Raw genomic sequence first — 27966 nt, forward strand, 5'->3', positions numbered from 1 at the left:
GCCGCTCCCCTGCGGGGGGTTCTGCACAGCCCCATCCTCCTCTTCTGCTGGGGTGGATCCCGGTTGGGCTGCGAGCGCGACTCGTTCCTCATCTAAAAGCTGCTCCCATGTATCGAGTGATGGGATTCGCGTGGCACCCAACGCTGCGCCCCGCTCCCAGCCTTGCCCCTGTGTTTGCTGCAGGTGGAGTGCGTGGACGAACACCAAGCCAACCAGGCCCTGGAGGAGGTAGGGGTGCAGCCTTCCTTTGCCAGCTTCATTTGGAAAGAGCAGAGTCTTGTTTTAAACAGGCAAACCCTCTACCAGCAGCATGCAGGGCAGCGGTCTCCATCCCTTTTAAGTAGGAGATCACCTCTGGCTTTTAAAATAAACCCAAGATCTACCGTGCGCTGCCGCCACCTCCCCCACTCCCTCCCTCTGCCCAGCAGGTAAGTCTGTGGAGAGGGAAGGAGGGGAGGCAGATCGAAGCAGAGGGAGAAAAAATTATTTGGGGGTGCACCTCCACACGCGATAAGTCCCAATCAGCCGGGCCCTGCTTAACCCCACCCTTGCTTCTGCCTCTGTGGCACTGTCCCTCACCTCAGGGGGCCTCAAAGTAGCCCCTTCCCTCCCCCATGGACTGACATGCTGGGCTGGGGTGTGGACGTGCATGCACGCGGGCACTCAGCCCCTCATCCCAGCCCTGGATCGACTCCAAGAGGCTCCGGGATCTACCACAAAAGGCTCTGAGATCCACCAGTGGATTGAGATTGTTGGTGGTTGGTGACCACTTATGTAGACTGACCTATTGTGATTTGTGCCATGACTACCTGGTAGTCCAGGGGTGGGCAAAATGGCAGATCTGGACAGTGGCCATACTCCATTTCCCAGCAGCCCCTGTCTGCGTTGCTGCAGCTGGTGACAGTGCAGGGCCAGGGTTTCCATGGAGGCTGGCCCCAGCCGTGCTGGCAGGGTGTGCAGCTGGGTGGGGGCTGCTCTAGGACTGGGGTCTTCTAGCGGTGATAGCGTGGTCCAGAGCTGGGGCAGAGTCACGATCCACTGCCTGAATACCTCAGCATGCGGGCAGTAGATTGCAACTCTGCCCCAGTTCCGGACCACATTGTCAAGATCCCAGCCCCGAAGCAGCTCCCTGCCCATCTGTGGGCCCTGCCACCATGGCTGGGGCTCGTCTCCATGGAAACCCTGGCCTGTGCTGTCTGCTCTTGGGATCTCTAGGAAACTGGCTGAAGCAGTGCAGGCAGGGGCTGCTGGGAAATGGAGTCCACCATGAGCCCAGTCCGGCCTGCGGGCTGGACTTTGCCTGCTCCTGTGGTAGGTTCTCTGACCTCAAAGACTGTGGTGACTGAGTTCAACCACTACTCTCTGATTAACAAGAGCAGTATTTGAACCTGTAGGTTCAAGTGGTCGGCTGTTCTCAGTAGTAGGCTATTAGTTCAGAGCCTGCATTTTCATAGATTCATAGATGCTAGGGGCAGAAGGGACCTCAACAGATCATCAAGCCTGACCCCCTGCCCAGGCAGGAAACAGTGCTGGGGTCAGATGACCCCAGCCAGATGCCTATCCAGCCTAACTGAAAACATCCCCTAAAAACGGGATGTGGGATGTGTTTTGGGAGTGTACATATGCAAAAGGAGGGTGGAAAAAGGATTCCATGTCACCCCCTACAGGGCAGCAATGTACAAGGGCTTCTGCTTCCATACAGGATGCATAAAAGGTACGTCCCAGCAAGTAGCATGTGCAAGGAGAATTAAGAGTTTCTTGGCCAGCATGCTCTTCCTGGCTTTCTCGGTGACCTTGGGTAAAATCGCTTTGCTTTTGTGCTTCAGTTGTGTCTTTTGCAAAACCAGAGCCTGATCTGCTTCCAAAGGCAGAGCAAGAACGATGGCTCAGCGATGCCCCTAGCAAAACTCTGGCATACACCCTTGCTTGCAGCCTCGGAGCAGCGCACATAGGTCAGATCTGTGCTCAGTGGTTTGTACCCATTTCGCTGTGCTGCTTAGGGGTTGGTGCTACTTCCTTCCAAATCACTCTTTATTCCAGTACATTCATTGACATCAACACAGTCATTTCAGAATCAAATAACTGATCACAGAGCTTGTGTGTGAATAGGAAGACAAACTGTAGCGGTTCATGGCACCTTTATAATGATAAAGCTGCACCTACACTAGGGCCATTATATTATGTTAATGGCCTTATCGACACCCGAAGCACGTGCCTGCACTTCGTGCGTCTGGCTCCACTGCTTCAAACAGTTCATTCTAGAGGGGGGGGAAAATGTGAACTGCATGTAATACTGTTAGCAGGACTACCTTAGCTCAAGTTCAAGAGAAAGCCTTACACAAGTTCCAAAAAGACTTAATTACTGGTAAGCATAATGGTACTGCCTGACTATTCAGAGTCTGTGAACTTCAAGAATCCCAGGGCCTCTTGGTGAGAATATAGGACTTGGGGCAGATCTTGGGCCTGCATTTGCTGGTGAATTTTCTACAGCTAGCATTTAGATAAAGCCTTGTAGGCACAGTGATGGCCCTGAATCTCCATTCTCATGCTTCCTAAGCAGGGAGTGTCATTTCAGATTTCCTTTCCAGATTTTTTATTGTGCCATGTCTAGTTCTGCCTGCAGGTAAAGGGAGTTCAGGACAGTGAATGCTCCTGCCAAGAGGTCAGAAATACTCTGTGCAGCCTTATGCATCACCCCCTGTTGTGCTCCAGGACACCATACAAAACCCATCAGTTTGGTCTTGGGTCTGAAGGACTGAGATCCATCTATTTATACTTCTGTTTGTTACTGAAGACTCCACATCTAGTTGGTATAAGTTATTTTAATGTTGTGGGGTTTTTCATATGCCTACAGATCTAGAAACAGCCTGATGCGTGTGACTTGACAGGTCATTCTTTCTTAAGGTGCCTGCATTGTGCATGCATACTTAAGCATTAATCAATACAGAATAATTACATTAGAAGAATTACATATCACATTTAGTGTTGCAACAGAAAAGACATTCCCCACTGACTAGTCTAATGTGAGAGACAGGGTTCACTCTGCTTAGCACCTGCCACTCCAAATGTGTGGGAATGTTTTAAGTCAGTTACTGTGTGGTTGTCATCAGAAAGTAACTGCAGAAATGACATTTCTTACCTTATCATGTGGTTGTATGTTTTCCCCACTTTTTTACTCCTGTTAGTTCTGCGGAGCTCCTAACACAGTTATGGGAGAGTGAGCTGAATTGTGTTCCTGCTCACACCTCACCAACAGAATCACAGAGTTTCAGGTTTCTGGACCTTTACGTTGAGGTTTTACCCGGAGGCCAAATTTAGAGATTTAGGCACCTCATTTGCAGGTTAATTACACCTCTGGCACACACTTTTATCAAGGTTTCTGGAGATGATGGGTGTACCTGAACAACCTAGTTTGACTTTCAGATTCAAGGATGAATTTGCAGGGCTCAAAAATATAAATCAGTACTTTTACTTGTAAACTTCTTAATTGGGATAGGATACATGGAACCCTCCAATGCCATTTTTGCAAAGTTATATTCAGATTAGAGCATCCTGTAAGTATTTCATTCGATAATTTATTTGGTAAGAAATATGAGGTAGAACTTACAAGGAGAAAAGATTTGGTTGTGGCTACTATTGTCAGAGAGATAAGATGAACAGAAGTCAGGAATCTGCTCTTTATACCTTTCAAAATTCAAAGCACACTTTTCATCCATTTGAAAGAAGCATACAAACTGTTACTCAGTGACGGTCATCTCTCTTTGCAATTTTCCCACAGGCAAGGGACCTGCTGAAACTTCAGCATTCAAACATCTGTGCTTACAAAGAATTATTTATCTCATGGGATAATAAGGTGAGAAAGAAATGGTGTTTGTTAGAGTGAAGCATGCAGTTGTTTCTGTAACCAGAGGCATATTAGTTCTTGTTTGCAACTAAGTTTTGCAAGTTTTCCCTTATTAATATGGGGCAATAGGCAGTGGGTTATATAAGACTGTTGGACCTATAGTAGAGCCTGCTTCTCTGAAGTTAAGTTAAACAAGCTGCAAAGCTATTTAGGTATGCTTCAGAATCCAGCAGTGGGGCAGCAAGGTATGGGATGGTTGGGCTTGATCTTAGAGTTTGTGCTTCCAAATGCACTCGTTGCTCCTTATGTCTTATCCTGCATAGCGGATATTTGTTTTTAAACTGTTTCTGTTCCCTTATATGCACGGCCATATAGAAGTCTTTAAAAACAAGCCCATAGGAAACCAGTAGCCAAGAACTATTTCTTACTGGACCTGACTCTACATTGCTAACTCAAGCAAAAATCCTGTTGATTTCAGTGGGATTTATGTTTCAGTGCAGTTGTTTCCTGTAGTTTCATATATAGACACTTAGGTAGTTCTTGTATGAGCCTATTCTCTTTGCTTAAATAGCCAAAATAAACAATGACTCATCTGTGGGAGACAATGTACCTGAATGGGTGAGCGCCAGATCCATTTGCGGCCAGTTGCTGACACTTATTTCTTATTGGCTATGTCCTCACCCTGCAAGTGACTAGATAAGATAAACTGTGCTCAATCCCTGTTGCAGATTTCATCTTTGTTTCTTTGTCTGGTGATGCAATACTCGGACCACGGAGACCTTTCATCTCTCATCAGAGCAAACAGGCAGAAGTTAAAGAAAATGGAACATATGGTAAAAAATTAGAGGAAGTATCTGATGGAGACAAACGAATCTATCAGTGCCTTGACTTTCTTTTGCTAGCCTCTGTCCTTTGCCACTCACCAGAGACTTCTGAGCACAGCATCTATTACTTTAAGCTGAAGACCGGAGGTTAAGAGCACTGAAGTCTGTTTCCAGACCTGCCACTGAGTCATTATGTAATGACAATAATATACTTAGTACTTTTATATGCTTTTGTGCTCTTGAGCTATTCAGCCTTTTCTTGTCTTAGTTTACCTCTGTGAAAAATTAGGATAATAATACTTGCCTGAATCATAGGGCAGGTGTGTGTTAGTTGCTTATAAGTTTGCTGCAGTTATATGAAGGATACAGTAGAAGGGGAGAGTAATATTTCCTGCTGAACTGCAGCCTGTATCATACAAAGAAGCCCTGATGTATTAAGATGGGTCTCATTTTCCTATGTAACAGTAGTTATTCTTTGCATATTCCTGCCGATAGGTGATCTTGAAGTTCCTGGGACAGATGGTGGATGCTTTGCTTTATATACACAAACAAAATATTTTTCATAGGTGAGTAGTGATTCCAGCCTCTCTGACTGTTTGGACCTTGCCTCTTTGCAGCTGAGCTATCATTTCAGCACAGCTACTCACTTAAGCAGCCAAAGATGGTGTGTTTTGATGGCATGGTGGGGAGATACAGATAAATCAGATGTCAAAATTAATTTATAGTAGGAATAGTTTTAGTTTTAACAGGTTCAGATGAAGTTGGAGCTTTCTATATGAATTATTGGAAGCATTTCAGAGTAAAATAAGGGAAATTTAAATGTATTGTTTCATTATAATATGCAGTTTAGAAACAAAACACATCTTTTTATGTGAAAAAGGAGCTTGTAGCTAAGCATCATTACACTTTGATTAAGCAGGTTGATAAAAACAGTTCTGTGTTGCAGAAACCTCAAACCTTCTAACATCCTTTTAACTGGTGAAGCGTCCTTCATGCTTTGTGATTTCAGTGTAGAAACACTTATGATTGATGAAGTGAAATGGAAGATAAGAGTAGAAGAAGGTAGCTGTTACATTTTTAATATTTTACTAGGTTTTCTTTTTAACAAGATTCAGCTGTGGTTAGCAGTTTTTAATTATTCCTTTAAAAATCAGTTAGAGATTGATTTCCCCACCCATTATGTCTTTTTTTTTCTTGGCAATAAGTAAAATCTTCACAAAAGATCGAACCAAGTAGATTGAAGTAGATTGCTTATAAAGATTGGCAACGAGTTATTAAAGTACTTAGATTCAGATCATTGACTTAAAATGTGATTAAAAAACCTAACTGTCTGATGGCAGTTTTGTGATACATACAAAATGAATTTCACGGGTGTCAGGGAAAAATGACCATGTCTCACAAACCATCATCACAGCTGAAGAGGAAAAAAGATGTTAACCATTTTGTGAGTCACTAGCTAGCTCTGTTACAGATTGTCTTATAAATGTATTGTCAAGTTAGTTTAACAGATAGTCAGATCCTGGAGAACTTATGTCAGGAGTGGTAATACTGTTCTTTTCAGAATTTTCTATGGCATATTATCAGTAAAATCTGATTCCCTGCTGAATCTTTCTAAATTGTTCTTAGATGTGAAACTGCTGTCTACAGATCACACACAGGCAAACAAAGCTATGTTTAATCAGTGTCAACAGCATTACCAATATGGCACTTATTTCAGCAGATCCTGACAGTAAATCCTGGATGGCCCCAGAAGCACTCTGTTTCTCCTTTAGTGAGAAGTCTGACATCTGGTCTCTAGGTTCTATTCTACTTGACATGATGACCTGCTTCTTTTTGAAAGTATGTAATACCAAAAGTATGTTGAACATTTCATTATGGATTTTAAGTGCTGGTTCCCTTTCCCTGCCCCACTTCTTAAAGAGATCTATACAGTGAATATATGTAAGATCTACCAGTGTTCTGTTCTTTGCAGGCAGAAGAGATAATGTCATTACTGAAGGAGATTAGACAGGACACCAGCAGTCTTGGGAAGGTTCTGACGTTAATGCAGAACAAGGATAAAAGTTCTTTGCGTTTGTGCCCTGTTCTACTTATGATGCTGCAGATTCAGCCCAGTATGAGACCCACAGCAAAGTGAGTTCTGATCATTTTTACCTGGCTCCATTCTGTCTTGTTTTTTTTCTTCTTTTTTCTCTAAGTGGGACTGTTCCTTCCTTAGCATTCAGAACAAGGGGCCTGAACCTCAGCTCCTGTGTTCTCACTTGGCCTCCATAGCTGACTTGCTGTGATATTTTGCCGCAAGGAAGACATGACTTGTCATTGCCTGAGTGTCCCCATCTGTGAAATGGATGTTCTAGTGGACACTAACTGCAGGCTCTCTGGCCAGAGTAAATAGGATTTTTTTGTTGGACAATTATGTTATAGAAAGATGATACCAAGCAATAGGTAGCTTTTAGGGGAGTGGGGTTTATTGTGGAAAATGTCAACATGAAGCACAGTTTTATTTTTATAGAAGACTCTCAAAGTTCTTGACAAACTACTTAAAGCCTCAACACTCCCCCGCAAAATAACTCAGTAGTATATCTTTAGGATGTTCAAACTGAAGGCTAAAATTTAACTGACTTGCTCAAGGTTGAGAAATTAGTGAAAGGTAAGAGCAAAACTTAGGAATCCAGACCATCATGACCCTATCTTAACCACTAAAAGACATTTCCACTCGTATAACCATGTGCACTAACACCTGTAGATTCCTCTTTTTTGTGTAACTTAACAGTGTTAACTTTCCTGACTTTTTTTCTGTCTCTCTTGTTGCCCTAGGGATCTGATCGATAATCCGTATATTGTGGAATGTCTGACTCTTGCTGGTTCACCTTTATTGAAGCAGGAAAAACATTTGCCTCCAGAAATAGTAGATGTGCTCATTGAAGGAGGAATTGAAAGTGCTCTAAGTAAGAAAGAAAATAAGTTGCCATTGAGATAATGGCATTTGTTTCTTGGGTGCTTATTTCCATTGAGAATGTATTATACAGAAATGAATAATACATTCAGTATAGCCATTCTACATGAAAAGAGATTTCACAACATGTTCAACCAAAACCTGTGCTACGTGTTTTGTAATCTTCTAAGGTTTCTAGCTCTTAGCTAATGCAAAGTGTAAAATGGACGTAAAATAATGTGTGCTAGAGTTTTGGAGATTTTCTTGAGGGAGGTTCTTGAGAGCCTTAACTCTGATTACATTAACTCTGTTAAAGATACTCAGCCAAAATGCTTTATTATATGAAGAAAAACTCCTACCTCTTTTTAAATAATTGTATTTAAATCTCTTTATATTACATTTTGAATACCATTTTACATTGGAATGCTTTTTAAAACTTACACTTAATAACTTACAGAGAATTTTTTGGTGGCAATAGTTTGTGACTGCTTCTAAATTAAGGTTGACCTAACATACATTTCACTCTGAAAAAAATGCAGAATACCTGCAACTTTTAGAGGGATGCCAGGTTGTGTAACAAAATACAGCTATTTTCTAATTTTTGGCAGTTCTGTAACAGTTGGAGACTTGTAAAATGTTTCTCCCCCAGAGCTTTTAAGTTTAAAACCAGAGGATTTGGTTCATGATGTCTGTCAAGGGTAGAGATGGAATTAGCTCCAATTCTGAAAAGTTTCTCTGTGTAAGATTAGAAGAGTGCGTAAAACCTCTGAAGTCTATTGCAATTTTAGACATTGCTATGATTTCCTAAAAACAGGTAATAACATTTGCATAAGGCAAGAAGAGAAATCTTGTTAATTTTTGCTGTGTATGTCCATACATACACAATTGCAAGTGAAATGGAGTAACATTAAGCAACTTTAAAAATGTCTTGCACCTTCTTTTTTTTCAACTGAATCTCAAGCTGAATTTCTTTGATGTGAATTCATAGGGCTGGAGGAGAATAGTGATACAGCAAAATTATGAATATTTTCTGTAAATTAGCAGAAATGTCTTGTTTCATGCAGAATTTATGCAGACTTACTGCGACATAGAGGAGGCTCAAGCAAAAGCAATAAAGCACATCACCAACTTACTAGAAAATGAAAGTGGTAAGGTTCAGTACGTCAGTGCTTTATTTTATTGTGTTCTCAGTCATTGCTTGTGCTTTGGGAATACAGAAAAAAGTAAATCCTGCCCTTGGCTACAAATGAAGATCTGTAGAATTGTTGTCATCCTGTTTTCCATGTGTGTGCATGCTGAAATGACCCACAAATTGTTCCAATTAGTAATTGTCCTTTGGGAAAAGCTTGGATTGAAATAGCGGAGGCATTGTAGAACAGGACTAAAGTACCCTTGCAGACCTATGCGGTGTTTCAGGTGGGTGGTTTAGGTCAGTAACTGGGTGAGTTGACAGCAGTGCTGGTGGACTAGACAAGATGCATGTATTTCAGAGATCTGATGACTCACAGGACTAGAACTGTAAGGGGTGTTGCAGAGTGAAATCCTAGTATTTTGGGAAAGCTGTGGGGAAGGTTATATAGCCATTCCCAACATTATGCCTTATTTGAGTTGTGCCACTGAACAATTCTTAAGTCCTTCAGGAGCACTTAGAGTTTGACAAATTTCACTATATGGTACTCTGATTTCAGCTGAATCTCATGTTTAGCACTGACGTTGACTTTCAGTGTTAAAAATGCTTATAGACTGGTTAGTCTTGTAATGTAGTGATTTGACGTGCTGAGACTAGGTTGAAAGCATTAAGGGGAAAGAAGATTGTTATTTCCTGACAACTCTGAATTCATGTTAAATAGCTGAACTGAAAAGGGTGTTTTCTGACTTGTTATGTTATCAGTAATAGTGTGAATGTGTGTGCTTGGCTTCTCAGCAGAGTCTTCTATCAGCAATAGTAGTCCCACATTTCCAATTGTGGATATTTGCTAGGCTAAAACTTTTGTACCGTGGTTTAAGCAGATCCTTATATCTGTGAGCATGCTTAGAATAGGTCCCAAGAGGTCGTGTGAGTTCCTTTTATCATCAAGTTTTGTGGATGAATTACTTTTGATTAGTTGACTCTCTGCTCAAAGACTTGCTGGATCTTGGAGAACTACTCAAGTAATCTCCCCCACACATTCTGAGAAATCGTTTATGAGCCCTCCCATATCAGCATTCAGCACACATCACTCGCAATATGGCCAGCCAGTATGGGCTTGCAGCTTACTAGGAACCTGATGCCTATCTGTAATTTGGACGAATGGACATTTTAGAGCGGTTCCTTTTCAGTACAGAGCTACTGTTGTAGAGATGATAGGCCTCAATGTCTGTTGATTTTATTTTGATCTCCATACCTTTCATTTCAGATTTAGAACATTTTTCACTCATCTCTGCTGTACCACGTCATGCCTAGTAGATTAAACCTGTCCTGAAACTAGGAATTCCATGTAGTATTGCTGTTAGGAAGTATAGAGTTCAGCAGAGCTGATAGTGTTAATGAATATTGACTGTAATGATTCCTTTCCCCACAGCCTTAGGATATCTGCTCAGACTTACAAGACCTGTCACTTCTGCAATGAGGACTCACATAGATTCTCTTGAACTACAATTAGATGGCTGCAGATTATTGTTTGATGTTGTTGGCCAAGGTACAGTAGTGGGATTTCATATGAAATGTTGGGCATCTTGCAACATCACATGTAGTGAACAAGATTGAAATAATAAAGTTGATAATTTCTAAGAGGTATATTTATAGTTATGTTGGGAATTTAGCCAACTATAAGAGGATCTTGCATTCTCAAGTTTGGATCAGGGCTGGCACTGGGGCTTTTGGGTATGTACAAAAGTTACATGTAGATCAACTTAATGGGCTTTCCCTGTGCTGCTCTTGGAACTGGTGAACGCCTGTACACTTTGCTCCTGGGTTACATTCATGTGGCTTTAAATGGCTGTGTGAATGTAGACCAGGTGTAGTGAACAAGTGTAAGAGCCCTTTGTGTCCCAAGCTTTTCAAGACACCTTAAAGCTGTGTAGGTTGGTGGGGAAGGGGCAGACACCAGACCTGGTTGGAACTAAACTAGCGCCACAGCTCCTGGCTTTCCAAAGCTTTCGTGCAGTGATCTTAGCAGAGAGTTTTTCCTGCAGCTCTCTAGATTATTCTGGAGGAGGTAGTCTGGCAGGAATTTGCCCTAGAAATTGGGCACCCTGAATGGTTTCCTGTGTCACGTCCCCTGAATGCCAACCTGATTTTGAGAGCTTATAATGGTAAAAAAAATTAGAAGGAAGGAGGACCATAGTTGAGTGATCAGAAGATAATTTAGATAGGTGAGTCTCATCCATGAGGACTCTAATTCTGTGGAGTTTCATATTGATGGAATTGGAATAAATGAATTTCTCTTGTTCGGTTTGGCCGCTTCCAGACAAGTGCAGCCATGTGGTACATGGTGCTGCAAACACATCTGCGGTGCCACATAACACGCATTTAGATGTTCTCTGCACTGCAAGGGAGCACTGCCCGCATGTGCGCTGCTCCACTTTTCTTTTTGCGGGTTTTTTTGACCCCTGAATAAAAAAAGTGGAGCAGCTCATGCACAGGCAGCGCGTGCCGCATAGAAGAGGAGCCAGGCCTCTCGGAGTTGTGCTGCGGCTGTTGGCCTGGCTTCACATGACAGAATGGCCACTGCTGTAGCCCCAGGAGGCCCCGGGTAAGGCTGCTGGGGCCAGCCCAGTGCTGGCCTCAGCCTCACCTAACCCACCTGGGGTAACCTGCCAGTGCCAAAGCATGCTGTGTGGCACGGACATTCCCAGGGGACAGCTAGCAACAGTGCAAGGTGCACCACCGCCACTTGTTCCCAGGGAAACAAACATCCACACTTGTCTGGATGCACCCTTAGTGTCTCTGATCTTATAGATATTAAGTAATACCGCCTTACAAAGAATATCAGGGTTGTTTTATATTTCCTTTTGCAGAGTTACTAGGGTTTATAAACAAGTGACGTGATTCTGTGACAAGGTTAAATTTTCAGGGCATACAAATGCAGTGTGCTACAAAACGGGAAATTGAATATGTGAGCTCCTGGCAGCTTTTGTATGTTTGCCATGGTGTTCTTGTCTATGCCTTAGCGTCACAGTTTGTAGGCTGTGAATGTAGGTTGCTATCTAATGAAATTTTTTTTTCCTAGAGGAGTAATGCATATTTTGAAGATCCGAAAGAAATCAAGTCTCCTGGGAAAAAATGACATCATCAGGAATTGTCCCTCTTTTTCACTTTACTTAGGTTCCTTTCTTCATTTCATGATATTATTTCCTGCGTTTATTTTGGGAAATTGAGACTAAAACTGAGACATAAATGACATTTGATTGTAGGAAAGAGAATTACAATACAAGACTCTGTTAATTTGAGAAACGTTGCTTGCTTCATGTCAAAGCTGTGGGGAGGACAGGAATATTAGATTTCAGTAAAAACATCTGCAGCCTGCTCGTGTTGATTGTTGTTTTATTTTTGACAGCACTAGAACAGAACCTGGATGTGGAGGTGGTAATTGATGAGGATGTAATCAACTCTCTGTTAAAGACAATGAGAACATATTCAGAAAATGAAGAGCTGCTCTCCTTGGTCTGCACATTATTGATGATGATTTCGATCAGTGGTGGGTCACCTTGTCCTTTTAGATAGGCATGGTCTCATTTTCCACATTTATCGCTCTTGGATTAGATAGATAGTGGATACCTCTATTATTTGGTTTAGAAATATTGCTGCGTGAAGTTATGTTTCCATTTCAGGGGCATTAATTTGCCAGTTTTATTTGTAATGTGTCATGGAGCATGAGCATATGTCTTGATACTGTTCGGGGCTGGATGTACTAAGGGGGAGATTTTTTTCAGCCTTGATTGGGTAACTAGTAACTCTTGTTAACTCATGCAGATAGTAACACTTGGGAAGATTGTGGCATAGAATCTTGTTTGCCCTTCTGGCTCTGCTTTAGGCTCTTGGTGCTGACCAGACAAGCTACTTAATTTCTCCATGTCCGAGTTTCTCAATACATTGTATTCATTTGTATTAGTTTTTTCCAAGGCCAAGTATTTCATAGACATTAGGGCTGGAAGGGACCTCAGAAGATCATTGAGTCCAGCCCCTTGCTCCAGGGGCAGGAAGTCAGGAGGGGTCATAGGATCCCAGCAAGATAAACATCCAAATTTCTCTTGAAGGCGTTCAAAGTAGGTGCTTGAACCACCTCCAGTGGCAGGCTATTCCAGACCTTGGGGGCTCGGACAGTAAAGAAGTTCTTCCTTTTGTCCAGCCTGAAACGGTCTTGGAGGAGTTTATGACAGTTCAACCTTGTCATCCCTTGGGGCGCTCTTATGAACAAATGTTTCCCCAGATCCTGGTGAACACCCCTGATAAATTTATAGGTTGCCACCAGATCACCCCTGAGCCTGCACTCTTCCAGGCTGAAGAGTCCCATAGCTCTCAGCCTCTCATCATAAGGTCTGTTATCCTGACCTCTGCTCATGCGTGTGGCTCTTCTCTGGATTCTCTCCAGCTTCTCCATATCCTTTTTGAATTGTGGAGCAATTAAAATATTAATATTATTATTTTTACATCTTTATGGTACCTATTCAACTCAGGATACTACCTAGGTACTTCTTGTAAAGAGTTAAGGAAGTGTTTTGTTAGTAAAGAGATTTGAAACTGTCCTAAAGTGTTAAGTATTTAATTTCAATTTATAAAAACATAAAAGTGGGACCTGAGGCACTTTTGACTTGGTAGGTCATTTTGAAAAACAACTTAGTGTTAATGGGATTGCTATAGCGACAGCTATTTGAATGGTAGCAATTACTGTGCTCTCAATAACTTTTATTTAATTTCCTTGTAAAGCTCAAAACTGTAACGGCAAGGGATAAGTTCATTCAAGTAGTTTATGAAAAGACTATTTTTACAAGCTCTGTGTGTGGTTGTTATTAATAATCCAGTTCTTTTTATTTCACTTTGCTTCATTCTGCCTTTGATTGTATCTTGTTACTCCTTTGTTTTAAGTGTATCTTGTTACTTCTCTTAATTTTGTTGGGTAATGGTGCCAGTAGCAAGAACCACAGAGAGAAATTAAGCCTTTTCTCTGCTTATTAGAAATCGCTGCAGAAAAACTGAGGAAAGCTGGAGTCATCTCGGATGTCCTGACTATTACAAGCAATTTTCTTCATAATGAAAAAATCTGTGCCTCTTGCTCCGGAGTTCTCTGGAGCTTGGCTTCAAATGGCAAGTAGAACATTACAGTATTCTTGTAGTTATGGGTGAATCATTTCTGTATTTGGGGACAATGGGGTTTTGGAGAACGTGTGTTGTAGAGCGCTTTGCTGGAATAGCATTAGAGTCTTCATTGCCAAGTGAGCTGTGGAATAGCATAGTTTAGAGAACAATACAAACTTCTCAGTACTTTTGGTTGCAGTAAGGGTGCAATATGCAAATCTTATGGTGACTTTGGTAGGGTGATGATGATATTTTAAGTAAGTAGCTTTCTAATGCTCCTACATTGTGTCCTGACTCTGTTTCCAGAAGAGATTGTCATACAAGCCTTTAACCATGCTTGTGAATGAGTGTGCATGCCTATTTTCGTATCAAACTGCAGTTTCCATTTTGTTCTGCGAGCATTTTGATAGTACATTTTTTCTGCAGTCTCCATATTACACTGTAAGGCTTAGAAGGAATTCTTACACCTGGGAGAGCTAGAGGGTCAGCAACCTCTATCTTCTCTTCAAACAGAAGTCCCCTTGACTGAGGAGGTGGCCTGACTTACAAAACCAGTTGGCCCAAGAAGTATGGTAATTAAGCCACAATTCATCCAAGAAGGTGTCTGGAGCTCTGTGCCATCATGGCTAGACTTCATCTGGTGCACAAGTCAGTTCATTTAAATCTAGTTCAGGCATCTCTATACTGTACTCTCGTCTGCAATGCAAATACACTCTTTGTGTTTGAAGTCACGAGGCCCTAGAGGGAGAAACTTGAATCCAAGTGCCCTCATGGTGGTACTCAGGGAAAGGATTTGCTTAAATTATTAGGATTTTAGATGCTGTACTGGATTAGCCCTGGCCTTGTGGGACTACAGCAGCTGGATCATGAGGCCCCATTTCTGTGAAAGGATAATTGTCTGTGCTTATTGTTCCTGGGAGACCAAAGAAGGAGAGACTGCCAGAGCCATGAGGCTAAGAGGGGCATAAAAACATGTGAACCCGTTGTGCTGGATGCAAACCCAACAGCCTGGCGAGTGTTCAGAGAGGGGGAGTTTGACCTGGATGGTGACATGGCTATTCTGTTTTATAGGTTTGTCATATTTCACAGTCTAAAAACTCAGAAAAAAATGGTAGTTGCAGCAGAAAGACATAGCTGGTGAACACCAATCAGCAGAATTTTCATGGTGCTGGTACTGATTTAGTGCCATAGCATGGCATTAAAGGGCATTATGGTGATGTTTGAGGTGAAACGTTTTCAGTGAAAGGAAAATATGAGGCTTTGACCATTTGGGAGTATTGACCAATTCCTGCCTATTGAAAATGTTCCTGCAGGTTCAACTATGTATTTTCCTGTGTGATCTACTGGTATGATTCCTGTATGCTGTGTTCTGTCCTGGAAGGTTAGATGGACCCAGTGCAGTATATACTAGTTTGTATGTCATAATATAATTGCAAAGCCCTAGGAGATGGAAGCAGCTGAAATAATGCAAGATTATTTTTTTAATGTAAAAAAAAAAAAGGTAATCGTAGGAATCTGGAATATCTTAAAATAAACCATATATTACAGGGCTTATTTAAACAGTGAGGTTGAATGGAGTAAAGCTCCTTTCTCGGTACCTTTTAAACACTGAGGAATTGTTTGTTTGTGATGTAGTCTGTTCGCACTATGTAATATTAAACAGACTGTATTTGATGTAACCATATTTTCTTGTAATTTCAGAGACTAATGTAGAGCGAACATTGCTGAAAAATGCTGCCCAAATAATCTCTGCAGTCCTCCAAGTGCACCATCAGAATGGGGAGGTGGTTGAGTCAGCTTGCTCTGCCCTCTGGGTACTGTCACTTCATGGTGAGCTTTGCCATTTTCGCAGAAGGGGTTAGTTTGGCAGAAGCACACACTGCAGATACTTTACTGTTCATTATAATGAATGTTAGGGATGACTCAGTTCTCCAAGTTATCTTAATACTATACAACCTGCTGTACCTTAGCTGGCTCTACATAGAGCTACACAGTTAGAATTATAACACCTAACGTTACATGTACTAGCTTTTCTCTAATGAAGTTTAATGTATTTTTAATACTGCTTCACCAGTTTAATTAAATTAACGTTGGATACTGTGGTTTTGAGTATGATAGAAGAACCTATATAGAACTAAATTTGACCTCTATGTTTGTTTTTCTAATGATGGAAAAATCCTATTTTTGCTATAGCGCCATCTATGTAAACCCCTGCAAATACAGCATCAGTGCTGTGGAATGCATTGCAGGGAAAAAAGTTATTGTTCATATGTGCTAACCACACCTTGGGAAGGAAGTTTCAAGTTACAAAGAAAAATATCTTGTCACTGTCACTATGTATAGTCATCATTGACTCCAAGATGAACATGGGCCGGAAATGTGGGGAGGCAGTTAGGAAGGCCAACCGCACCTTGTCATGCATCCACAGATGCATCTCGAGCAGGTCCAAAGAGGTGATCCTCCCCCTCTATGCGGTACTGGTCAGGCCGCAGTTGGAGTACTACGTCCAGGTCTGGGCGCCGCACTTTAAGAGGGATGTGGACAGCATGGAGAGGGTCCAGAGGAGGGCCACTCGCGTGATCAGGGGACAGCAGGGCAGGCCCTACGAGGAGAGGTGACGGGACCTGAACCTGTTCAGCCTCCAAAAGAGAAGGCTGAGCGGGGATCTTGTGGCCTTTTATAAACTAGTCAGGGGGGATCAGCAGGCATTGGGGGAGTCACTGTTCCCCCGAGCACCGTGAGGAGTGACCAGGAATAATGGTCACAAGCTGGCAGAGTGTAGGTTTAGGCTAGATATCAGGAGGCGCTACTTCACGGTCAGGGCAACTAGGGTCTGGAACCAACTTCCAAGAGAAGTGGTGCAGGCTCCTACCCTGGGGGTTTTTAAGAAGAGGTTAGATGAACACCTTGCTGGGGTCGTTTGACTCCAGTACTCTTTCCTGCCATGGCAGGGGTTGGACTAGATGACCTACTCAGGTCCCTTCCGATCCTAGAAACTGTGAAACTATGTATATACCTTCAGAGGGCCATTGTCGGAGTATGAACCCTGCACTCATGCTCCCCTGGAGATGCTGCCTGGATTAAATCAGCCTTGCTGCGTTTTTCTCCTACCGTTGTCTGTTCATGCTTATACAGGAGCTCTACCCATTTTCCATTTCTTGCACTATTAAAGTCTGCCCATCATCCTTCTAGCCCAAGTTAAAACAATGCCTAAGTAATGCACACACTCCTCTTCTCTCCAAGCACCTACAAATAGAGTAAGTGAAGCGTTTCCAGTTCTCCACTCCTGCTGGTTCATGGAGTGAAAGGCTGAGATGAGAAACAACCTAGATCCTCACAGAGTAGATGCTTCAGAACAGAGTCTAAGTCCTTGGACCATTCCTGATGCTTGGACTTTCTGTTAGTTTATATTAAAGTACAATAGGCTTGCTAGAGTTTATTTTTGTTGTTGGGGTATAGTAAAGGAATCCTTTTAGAAGCATGAGGCCAAAGCAGAAAGCAGTCATGGATATTTTTCTTCTCTTCAGGTTGCTTAACTGAAAATGAATATGAACCGACAACTGCGCTTGTGCTGGATGCTCTCAGGATGAACCTGGAACGCCCTGTGCTGGTGAAGAATGCCTGTCTGGCATTAGCAAGTCTTCTAAGGATGTCTGGTAAGACTCAAGGAAGGCTTTTTTAACCACAGCAGGTGGCATCAGCAACAGACATCACTGAATAGACTGAGGGTTCCTGTCAGGGTTGGGAGTTGCATCTGCCCTCCTGGAGCAGTCTTTTCTTTCCAACTCTGTGAGGAAAGCAGTCAGGCAGAAAGGCTGCTTGCAGAGTGAAAAAAATGTGCTTTACTTTAAACTTGGTGCAATCCTGTGCCAAACCCAGCACATGCCCAGAAGAGGCAGTGCAATAGTTTGACCCAGCTCTGCAGCGTCTGTATAGATCAAGTGCTTTAGTGGGGCTTTTTTGGCATTTCTATCTAATAGATGATTGAATCAGCTTTAGATGAAAGCACCAAAAAGCCTTATTGAAGTGCTCAATCTTTAGAGATGCTGCAGAATCGGGTCAAACTAATGTGCTGCTTTTTCTGATAAAGCACTTTTTTCATGTCTACAAGCAGCCATGAGTGTTTGAAGGAACTGGTGGATGGATCAGTAAGGGGATGAGGGACAGTATTATAAATTTTTGAAGTGCTTAAACTATTTCCTTCTCTCTGTTACTCACAATGGGTTTGTATCTAGTATATAAAAAAGATAAAGTGCTAAAGGTGAATAATAAATGATCAAAGAACATGCGACACACACAACGCAGTTTTGTCCTCCTGTACAATGTCAGTTGCTTGTTCAGTCTTTTATTCACCATCTAATGGTGCTTCAAAATAGCTTTTCAGTTCACAGACAGAACAGGTACCATTGGGCTAAGACTTTCAGATGTTCACCAGCAAGGAGAATGTTATTGGCATGTTAGCCATGTTGTTGTTAAGGTCATCTGTGCTTCCTGCTCAGACAGGAGGAAAAACGAATTTGTTAGGAAAACAAATAGCAAAGTTCAGAGATGCTAATAGCACTTGTCTCTCTCTTTCTTTCAGAGTTATCTGCTTTCAGATTTGTAATAACAGATTCAAAGGGTAGTGGAATAAGCCTGATCAAAGACTCCTACCACTTTCACTATGATGATCCAGAAGTGGTGGAAAATATATGCCTGCTGATAAATGAGATGGTTCAGTATGGTAAGGCCTTGATGATTTTACTCTTCTCTGGCCAGTCATTTTTGTTCAACAGTGCATAAAATGATTAAGGCAACAGAGAAAACCTCTGCACTGCAGATGAGCTCAGGAGCAGTGACTGGGAAATTATAGTTTGCTGGTTCCAGGGAAAATATTGGGTAATAAGCAATCCTCTGTTGTAGGAAACCTGAAATAGGTTTTCAAATTCAGGTTAAGTAATATTGCAAAAGTATAGTAATGCCATATCTGGGCTGTAGGAATAGCTTTTTTCCAGGCCATTCACCACAGTTGTACACACAGTAGAGCTGGACAATTTTTAAGTGCTGGGCTACAAAAGTCTAGATCCTATATAAAACCTCCTTTCTCCTTCTCTCTGGATTGAATTGCCGTGTTCCTTTTCATCACAGATCACATAGTGCCGGAGATGATCTCCCAGAACATGGAAGAAATGCTGACTGAAATGAAAATGAAGTATACATCCAGTATGGTACGTGTTACAATACAACACATATTTTGTTGTAACAAGGGTACATTCTCAATCTGCCCTTCGTACAAATGGTCCTATTTCCTGGCTCTGGACTGCCTAGTCATTCATTTCACCCAGAGGAAGATGAAGTGCAAGATTTTATCAGGGTCGAGGGCTAAGTACGGACTGTCAGCGTGAAGGATTGTTTCGGAAGGATGGAGTCTCTCTGAATATTTGTACTCGTACCAAAAAGTTAGCAAGTGGAAAGCATGGCTTTTCCAACAAACTTCATACTTTAATTGCTCTCACATCAGGTGAGGTTTGACTTTAGATGAGTTTCACCCAGCATTAATCTGCATATATTTATGAAATATTTAATATAAAAATGGACTAAAATATAAGGTATAACTACACTACAGAGCAGAGGGGGTGGGGATTGTCAATCTATTATCTCATTCATTAAAGTGAACTGTTGTGTGAGCTTGCTTTCCTGAAGCATTCTTTCAGTACATTCAAATAGCAACTATATTGCAAAATAAATTACCACTTGTTTCAACAAGAGCTACATATAGGCTTCAGTTAAAAATGTTAATAGTGTTGTTTCCTCCCTAAAGGTTTCTTACTACACATCCGCACTTTCAAATTTTTTTTTAGATGAAATAGTGAAAACCAACATAGCCCCTGGCCCTACTATGTTTGTAGATGTAATTTTCTTTCTTCTTTTCCTGGACTGTTTGCTGGACAGGCTAGTCACCGCATTTATACATAGCCACTTCTCTTTAGTTTCACCAGTAATTATTGCTCTTCCTGTTTTTAATAATATTGTGGGTATAAGGTGCTGCAGGAAAAAGTGAATCATGATATTATAGAACTCAAGTAGCCTCTCTCCTCTACCATGAATGTCTTCTCCCCTTTCTCTCCATTTACACACTGCACAGATATTGCTCACTATGCTTATATGCAACATTTCAACTATTGTTAAGTTCCTGTTCATAATTCTTATTGCTAATGCCATTCTTTATTATTCATATTTTTTTTTCTTTGCTGCTCCTCTTTTAGAACTAGCAAATTAATTACAAGAGTAAGGACTACAAAGTTAGTTGTCATGTTTGCTTATAGAATTTATGGTTCTAGCGCCCACAGTAATTTTATAGGGATGGACAATCCAGGCTCTTTTAAGTGTATATCAGGGATGGGGAACCGCCAGGCCACCGGTTGGCTGGGGACTTCATTTCCCAGCCACCCCTGCTGAGCCTTAGCCACGATGGCAGCGCGTGCAGCACAGCAGCACAGGCGGCTGCCCTGGAGCTGCTGGGATCTTGTGGTGGGGGCAGCTCGGTCTAGAGCCAGGGCAGATGTACTGACAGAGGCACTGTCTGTAGTCTGCACGCTGTGGGCAGGGGCACGCATGCAGGGGATTGTCGCTCTGCTCTGGCTCTTTGTAGCAGTGACAACCTGTTTACAGCTGGGGCAGAGCCATGATTGCAGCTCTGCCCTGGCTCCAGAGCAAACTGCTGCAAAATCCCAGCAGCTCTGGGGCAGTCCCCTGCACTACTCTGCCCTGTGGCTGAGGCTCAGGTCTCTATGGAGACTGGCACAAACCATGCGGGCAGGGGCAGCTGGGACAGGGAGTCCCCAGCCAACAGGATCCAGCCCGTAGGCCAGATGTTCCCTATCCTTGGTCAATAGAATATACAGGAAATAATTAGAGTTGTTACCATAGTTTTATTAATAAAACAGAGTAGTTATAACTGATGCTTCTCTCCATTTTTCTCCTCAGGAGATAATTACTCTTGCAGATACAACACTTTTGAAGTTACAGAAGGTAAAAGCTGGTCTATAAGAAGTCTGCACATCTTGTTTCTATTCAGGTAGAAATGGTCATTCCTTTCACATGCATTTCAACACATTTTTCTCCCCAAAGAGAGATACGGCCTGTATTATACAGCTATCAAACAATCTTCCTTGAAATATTCTCTCCAGTTGGCCACCAAATTGACTACCAGTTACCACAATCTGGACAATGATAGGATTTTGATGACCTGCTTTACTTTGTGGATTTAAAATTCCTTATGTTTAAAATATGAATAAAAATGAAAGTAATGAACTAAGGCCTAAACCTCATGTAATTAGTAATCTATAGCATCTGAAGTATAATGGCTTCTCTGTAAGGTTAGTAGTGACTAACCAGTTCACAGAGGATTCACCATAATGGATTGTCATAGCTATTCATTTACTGTGTACATGTTCTGACACTCGATATGAATGAAATAACTGATCCTTGGGAAAACATACAGCACTTCACTCCTTTCTTCCTCCTGTAATTACTATGTTTACTTACTGAACACTGTCAAGTTAGTTTTCTAGCCTGTCTTCACAGGTGATAGAAACTTTTAAAGCACATCAGGCATTTGCACACTGGCCACAAATTTTATGATACTGAGGGAAGTTACACTAAAGATGTTCATCTTTTGAGTTTCATTCACCTTAGGACTGAACAAGTATAGGAACCATACAACAGGCTGCTTAGATTCTGCTTGTCAAGGTGGCACAAGAAAGAGTGGGATTGGGGGTGTAGTAGTTGGTGTTGCTCCTAATTACTTAAAAGCCAAAAGTAAATGTCATTCTCCTTGGAAATCTAAATAAAAAAAAAAAATACTTAGAGCTGAGTGGTGAGTTTCTAATTTACTTCCAGCTAAGGCTTGGAGCAGCATTGTCTTTCAGTTGAGGAATTAACACCTTCCAGGACATATTAACTGTATGCAGAGCTTAGATGGCTAAAAACAATAGGTATACCACTACATACAGGAGGAAGAGGAAAGAGTAGATAACCTGGTTTCCCAGAAGCAGGCCCCAGGGTGGGAGGATCTTGTGTTGCCAAAGTTTCAAGTAAGAAAGGATAATAAATACAATGATACACTGTACTAGCAGAGTACACAAGGGCTTCCCATAGCGCTGTGCAGGCAATCACTGCAGTGGATGAAGATCTCCAAGTTTTCAACCTCCAGCTCATGGTGCTTTTATGACACATTCCCTTTGAAAGCCTTGTTCTTGCATATATGGAAAAAAGTAACCACTGTCAGTTTCAGATTGCTTTCTCTGAGTGATTAAAGTTTTATTTTTTCTTAAGTTTGATTTTTTCCTTGATAGCTGCTTCCCACTGCTTTTTCTCAAGTGTGTACAGTCTCATAGCTGCTTGTGCATCCTGAATCTGAAAGATAATGGAACAAGCAACAGGTTAAAGAAAGGCTGAAATGCTCTAGTCAACATTTTCCTTCCCCCAGTAAATGCACCCTTTTATTTCAACTGAAATTTTAACCTCTCCTCCCCAGTGTAAGATTTAAGGGGGAAAAGAGACTAGTCATTCAAAAAAGCAGAATCCAGATCAGAAGGATGTAGTGCAGCTAGCACAAACTGGTAATCCCTTGCTTTGAATAGGACCTCTGCCTCCTGACACTATTACCAAACATGGTATTTTGGAGCATTCTTGTCAACTTTCCCCACTCTTTCAGACATCTCTGTTTGCTCCTTCCTCTTACCTACCAAAGAAGTCCTGACTACTACAGATGGAATAGAAGGCTAATTAATCACCTTTCACCTGCTCCTTTTACCAGCTGTAGGTAGAATGGCACAAGACACTGACATTAGGACACAAAGTTGATATAAAAGTCACCTTTGCCATACTGTTTCTCTCAGGAAACTTAAGAGATTTAGATGCAGTATTATAGAATTTGTTTATGGAGGGTAAATAAAAATATGTAAGTAAAGCAACTGGCCCAATGCAGGGAAGCACTGGACAGCCCTTACTTAAACAGGTGTAAATAGTGTCCTGGATAGAGGCTGCAAAGCCTTAAGTAAAATTTGAACCCAGGGTTCCAGAAGCTGAAGCCTAGTACATCACTGATCCACAGAATTCTGTTTTTCTCATGGGTGTACGTACCGAACAATGCTCCGATGTCTGCACTTTCACATTCAGCAGTTTCTCACAAAGCAGTTTCAGTGATGGGCGTCCACTCTAAAGGCAAAGCCAACAAAATCACACACTAGCCAAGTCAGAAAATGAAATGAAATATTCCCCCCACTGCCCTGAAGGCACTAACTTAGGCCAAGTTTTGCAGTCATTTTTAAATTAATTAGAAAGGTAAGGCTTAGATTAAGAACACTTCCAACCACAGCAGGTAGCAGATTCTGTGCACAAACTGGCAAGATGAAGACTTAAGCCAGGTGTTGTCAACCTTATTTAATAAGTATACTCCCAGTGGACCCCTTTTTAATAAGTGTACCCCTGGGGGGGGGGTGGCGAGTGGTGGCAGTGCAGCGTCTGTGCAGCCCTGCTCTCACCCCGCCCGGGCCCTGCTCCTGTGAGGCAGCAGTGTGGGGTGGCGGTGCGCCATCCCTGCCTCATCCCACATACCCCCTGGGACTATTCAAAGTACCCCCAGGGGTATGCGTACCCCCGACTTAAGCCACTGACAGATCAATTCAGACATCTATGCTTGTAAATCCCTTCAGCAGAACTGGATGAATGCAGCAATGTAATCAGAAGCTGCATATATGATCTTTTAATATTTAGCAAGAGGAGAGAGAAAAAAAGTGTGTTCTGTTTTGAACTGTAAAATGTCACGTGTCACATTGAAGTCAACTGTTACATCTTCCATTTCTGAGGTCATGGAAGTAAACTATATTTTGTAAATTTAAGCAACTGATTCTCTAAGCAATATCCCACAACAAGTAAACAGGCTGTATGTTCACCTTTTAATGCCCTATGTTTTTGCCCAGAAAAGTGACAGGAAAACCAGCCTTCCTAAGTCATGTTCGAGAAATTGGGAGAGCCATTGAACTTACTGCACACAAATGTTGTAAGTAATCTTTATCAGCAAAATATTATGTGGTATTTTCAACATTTCAAGGGCTGTTTAAATACTCAACTAATTAATCCTTTTGAATGGCAGGGGCAGATATCCCTATTTTACAGACAGATGCAAGAGGGTGACGGGGGGTAGGCCAAACTCATTGGCTGAACAAGAACTGGAGCTTCTGACTCCCAGCTTCATACCTAGTCCTCTAGAAATTTTGGCCTGGAACTACTTCAAAATATGAACTAATTATGAAGTTCAAAATATGAACTAATTCCCAAGTTCCTTACTTTGACTTTCTGTTTGAAAGGTTTATATCTTTGCGTGTCCCGAATATTCTTCTTAGGATGGTCAAGAAACAAGATCTGAAAGAAAAATATTTGCTCTGTAAATAGGTTATTTTGTACATTCAACTACATTGCAGCTAGTCATCCTTCCACCGGCAGAAAAGACAATTCACAATGAGAGCAATTCTGATTGAGAACATTCAAACAGGGGATGCATAACCTGGCAATGACGGTGGCCATCTTCATGGAATTGTAGAAGTTGGGTCGGAAGGGACCTTATAGATCTTCAAGTCCGACCCCCTGCCAGGGCAGGAGAAAAAAACTGGGCTCAAATGATCCCAGCTAGGTAGGCATCAAGCCTCCTCTTAAAGACCCCCAGAGTAGGAGCCAGCACCACTTCCCTTGGAAGTTGGTTCCAGATCCTAGCCGCCCTAACTGTGAAGTAGTTCTTACAGATGTCTAATCTGAACCTCCTCTCCAACAACTTGTGGCCGTTATTCCTTGTCATGCCAGGGGGTGCTAGGGGAAACAAGGTCTCTCCCAAATGCTTCTGGTCCCCCCTAGTGAGTTTATAGATTTCAATACAGATGTGCTTCCTATGGAGATGACAAGGCCATTGTGCACATTGCTCCTGCCTGAGCAAAGTGGAATGCTAGTCTCTGAATTAAAGATGCTGTGGCCCTTGCCTTACTGCAGCTCTTCGCAGGCAGTGCTACAGCTATCCCCAAATATGAAAATAATTTGATCAACTTGCTGTTTGTTTCTAGACTAGAAGGAAACGTTGAATGCCTGCTTTGTTACCTGTACAAATTGGACTGCTATACAATATGGTGTCCAGCACAGGTGGAATCTGGTTATTAAGACGTTGCCACCTTAAGCTTAAAAATCTCTAATCTGTTTTCTTGGGTAACAAAAAAATCACTGAAGTTTTACCTTCAAAGCAACAAGTATGGAGATGTGTACCTTTAAGTCATTGTGGACAGCATGCCCAACTAAAATCCTTCCTCTCAAGATGTCAGCCACCTCCTCCTGAACCTTTTTAAAGTCTTCTCCTGAAAATGCAACATAAAAATATGGTTTCAACATGGACATTAAACAGCAACTTAGCAAGTTGAGTGAGCATTAGAAAGGCCATCATGTGTGGTGGTCACTTTCTTAGGACCCAAGATGCAGAAGAATGCAAGATTCTTGTACTTTGTCATCCCCTGCTTGTTCAGAGGAAGCAAAAAGGAGGCCAGGACAGGTGCCTTGCAAAAAAAAAGTTGAAACAGTCAACTTCCACTTGTTGGTCCAATGCTAGGCTCGCATTTACGCAAGTGTTAGAAACTACTTTTTTACTAGGGCAACAATGGCCTTTTGGGGCAAATTGCGTCTTCACAGAATTTTTTATTCATGCTCCCCTGCAGTATTCTTTTTATATTTAGAGAGATTAAGGTTGTGCAAGTGCTTTATTCCTTGCTCAAAAAATTGAATTCAGCAGACTCCTGATACACTGACTACACTGACAGTAACTCAGTAAGTTGCATAAGGTTTTTCTTAAGGATGTTCTGGGGAAGGCCAACCTACTTACCCTTCTTTGTGTCCTCAGGCCGTATCCCGCTAACTTCTGTCCTGTAATCAGTCACCTTTTCCGTAGGTTTGACATACTTGTCATAAATGCACTTTCCAAACTGGTTCACAATTGACACACGAGCCACAATGCTGTCTTCCCCCTGGGGCCCCACTCCTACCATTTCACAGTCCATGGCTACAGCTTTTGTAAGTCTAAAAGAGGAAAACGGACACGCAGATTAGAAAGCCCTTGCTGAGATTGCATACTTCTGACTGCTATGCTGACAAGTGAGGCACCAGTTAACAGAAACAGAACAGTTAACACTACAGAGCAGCTATAGTCTCTGCAGACTCACGAAGACATTGTTGCATACTCTGTCCACGGCTGTAAGAATGGGAGTAAGTTTTTGATACCTCTGATTATACTGTCGGTACTTGCTGCATTAGAAATACAACCTACCCACTGAAAGCCTTTTCTTTAACCAGCACCTGTTCCACAGTTGGTTTGGACGTGCTTTCAAGTCCCATTTTTCTTCTAGCAACTTTTGCTGCTTCAGGTCCTATTGCTGCTTCAATATCCTCTGGATCAACCCCATCAAACCAGATGTCATCCCTGGTAAGCAAAAGGTAAAAGGACCTTTTTAATATGGTTGGATTTGACTTTTTACAGTTTGGGTAAACTTGATGTTTACAAAAGAAAAGTAGTTACCTAGTTTAGTCCTAGTCAGAGCCAACTAGTTCAACAACCTGAGCATGCAGACCACAGTTTTGTTCAAACATCTGAATAACTGGGTTAATCAGAGTGGTTTTTACTTCTCTTATCCCAGGCTCCTCAGGGATACCTTGTCTTTGAACTTCTTCCCATTCCCGTATCCAGTTGAGCCTTCTGAGCTGCTGTGATTCTGCAGTCCAAAGTCTAAATTCTGAAGTCAAAAAGTCCCCAAAATAGTTGTTTGAACTGTAACCTCCCCTATCTGAATGGGAAGGGAAGAGAACTGCAGTAACTTGGTAGTAGGGAAGAGGTCTGAAATACTTAGGTGGATATATCATAAAGGAAAGAGGGTTTCCCTCCCTCAAGAAAAAGCACAGCATTGCATTAGCCTTTATTTTGTTATTCAGCTGCCACTAAAACAGTTTAAAGCACCGACATAGATGAGCATAAGGTTTAAAGTACTCACTCTGTTGGCGGCTGTTCTGCTGCGTGCTCTTCAGCTTTCCTCCTTTTATGCTTTATGTCCCCCTGCTTCTTCTCACTATTGCCGTCTTCCCTTTTTGTCTTGAACTCCTTTCTGTTGCTCCGGGCATCACCCAGGCTCTTGCCTGGCGCAGTTCTCTCCGATTTCGCATTTGTCGGAGAAGGTCCAGCTTGGCCAGAATCACCCTCCATCTGGTTTACAGCCTTGAATTTTACCGTGTTCCTGCTGCCATAGACGGCTGGAATCCCTTCGACATCTTTCGTCGCGTGCTGTGGCTTGGAAGACGTTTTGGAAGCTGGGAGGGATTTTGCCAAGTCGGCTGTCTTCTGTTTCAGCACCTAAAGAAACACCCAACAATTAACTGGAGCGTTCCGACTTTAACGTCTTCCTCCCACCTGAAATCCACCAAGCCCCATTGACATTTTTTCTGGGGGGGAAGAGATCCCAACCTCCAATCTCACAAGGAGATTTTCCTTAAAAAGCATCAAGGATTAAGGTGTCTAGGTTCAGACGTTAGATGCTCAAAGGCCCCACAGGAGGAATGAGGTGCTCTACCCTGGCCAAAAGCTACAGGCAAGCTCCTTCAAGTAGACGAGACATCTTTCATTAGACTAACTCAGTACTTGGGGAAAAGCTTAGTTTCAAAATGGATTTGAATTTAATAAGTTCTTAGCTTAAGAAGTGATTTGAATTTAAAAAAAGTTTCTAGTTTAAAATTGATTTGAATTAAAAAAAGATCTTGGGTTAAAACTGATTTGAATTTAAAAGTCCTTAGTTTTTCCAATGCTCACTCGGTCTAATACCAGGAGAGAACCAAGCCCAGCCCCACCCCTCCTGCAGCGCCCGCCAGTTGGCGGAGAAGTCCCGCGCCGCCGTCGGGGGCAGCGCCAGCGCCCCCCTCGGGGCTCTCGCCGCGTCCCGTGCCGCCGGCCGGAACCACCGCCTCCTGCCCTGCCTCGGCGGCGGCATCACCCCAACCCCGGCTCCGGCCCGCCCCGCCATGGCCCCGC

General features: G+C 42.3%; 2 protein-coding genes across 2 annotated transcripts in view; one reads left to right on the top strand and one right to left on the bottom strand.

Moving 5' to 3' along the window:
* The window catches only part of STKLD1 (serine/threonine kinase like domain containing 1), a 22126-nt gene extending 416 nt beyond the window's left edge, over nucleotides 1-21710 (top strand). The window contains exons 2-18 of the mRNA XM_019510751.1: nucleotides 184-228; nucleotides 3779-3853; nucleotides 4573-4677; nucleotides 5164-5234; nucleotides 5615-5730; nucleotides 6386-6507; nucleotides 6641-6801; nucleotides 7486-7616; nucleotides 8668-8751; nucleotides 10165-10281; nucleotides 12142-12282; nucleotides 13761-13889; nucleotides 15582-15710; nucleotides 17408-17536; nucleotides 18463-18603; nucleotides 19008-19087; nucleotides 20847-21710. Of these exons, the coding sequence (XP_019366296.1) occupies nucleotides 4600-4677; nucleotides 5164-5234; nucleotides 5615-5730; nucleotides 6386-6507; nucleotides 6641-6801; nucleotides 7486-7616; nucleotides 8668-8751; nucleotides 10165-10281; nucleotides 12142-12282; nucleotides 13761-13889; nucleotides 15582-15710; nucleotides 17408-17536; nucleotides 18463-18603; nucleotides 19008-19087; nucleotides 20847-20909 (1692 nt within the window). The 5' untranslated portion in view covers nucleotides 184-228; nucleotides 3779-3853; nucleotides 4573-4599 and the 3' untranslated portion in view covers nucleotides 20910-21710. The remainder of the gene's footprint in view (nucleotides 1-183; nucleotides 229-3778; nucleotides 3854-4572; nucleotides 4678-5163; nucleotides 5235-5614; nucleotides 5731-6385; nucleotides 6508-6640; nucleotides 6802-7485; nucleotides 7617-8667; nucleotides 8752-10164; nucleotides 10282-12141; nucleotides 12283-13760; nucleotides 13890-15581; nucleotides 15711-17407; nucleotides 17537-18462; nucleotides 18604-19007; nucleotides 19088-20846) is intronic.
* On the bottom strand, nucleotides 21530-27959 carry REXO4 (REX4 homolog, 3'-5' exonuclease). The gene is made up of 8 exons (XM_019510754.1): nucleotides 27788-27959; nucleotides 26939-27294; nucleotides 26221-26373; nucleotides 25780-25973; nucleotides 25173-25261; nucleotides 24213-24287; nucleotides 23007-23081; nucleotides 21530-22277 (listed from the first exon to the last, which is right to left on the bottom strand). The coding sequence occupies exons 1-8, from the start codon at nucleotides 27956-27958 to the stop codon at nucleotides 22182-22184; spliced, it is 1209 nt and encodes a 402-aa protein (XP_019366299.1). The 5' UTR covers nucleotide 27959; the 3' UTR covers nucleotides 21530-22181.
* Between the last annotated feature and the right edge of the window lie 7 nt (nucleotides 27960-27966).

The sequence above is a fragment of the Gavialis gangeticus genome, unplaced genomic scaffold (genome assembly GCF_001723915.1).
Source record: "Gavialis gangeticus isolate Ggan-Ray unplaced genomic scaffold, GavGan_comp1, whole genome shotgun sequence".
NCBI lineage: Eukaryota > Metazoa > Chordata > Crocodylia > Gavialidae > Gavialis > Gavialis gangeticus.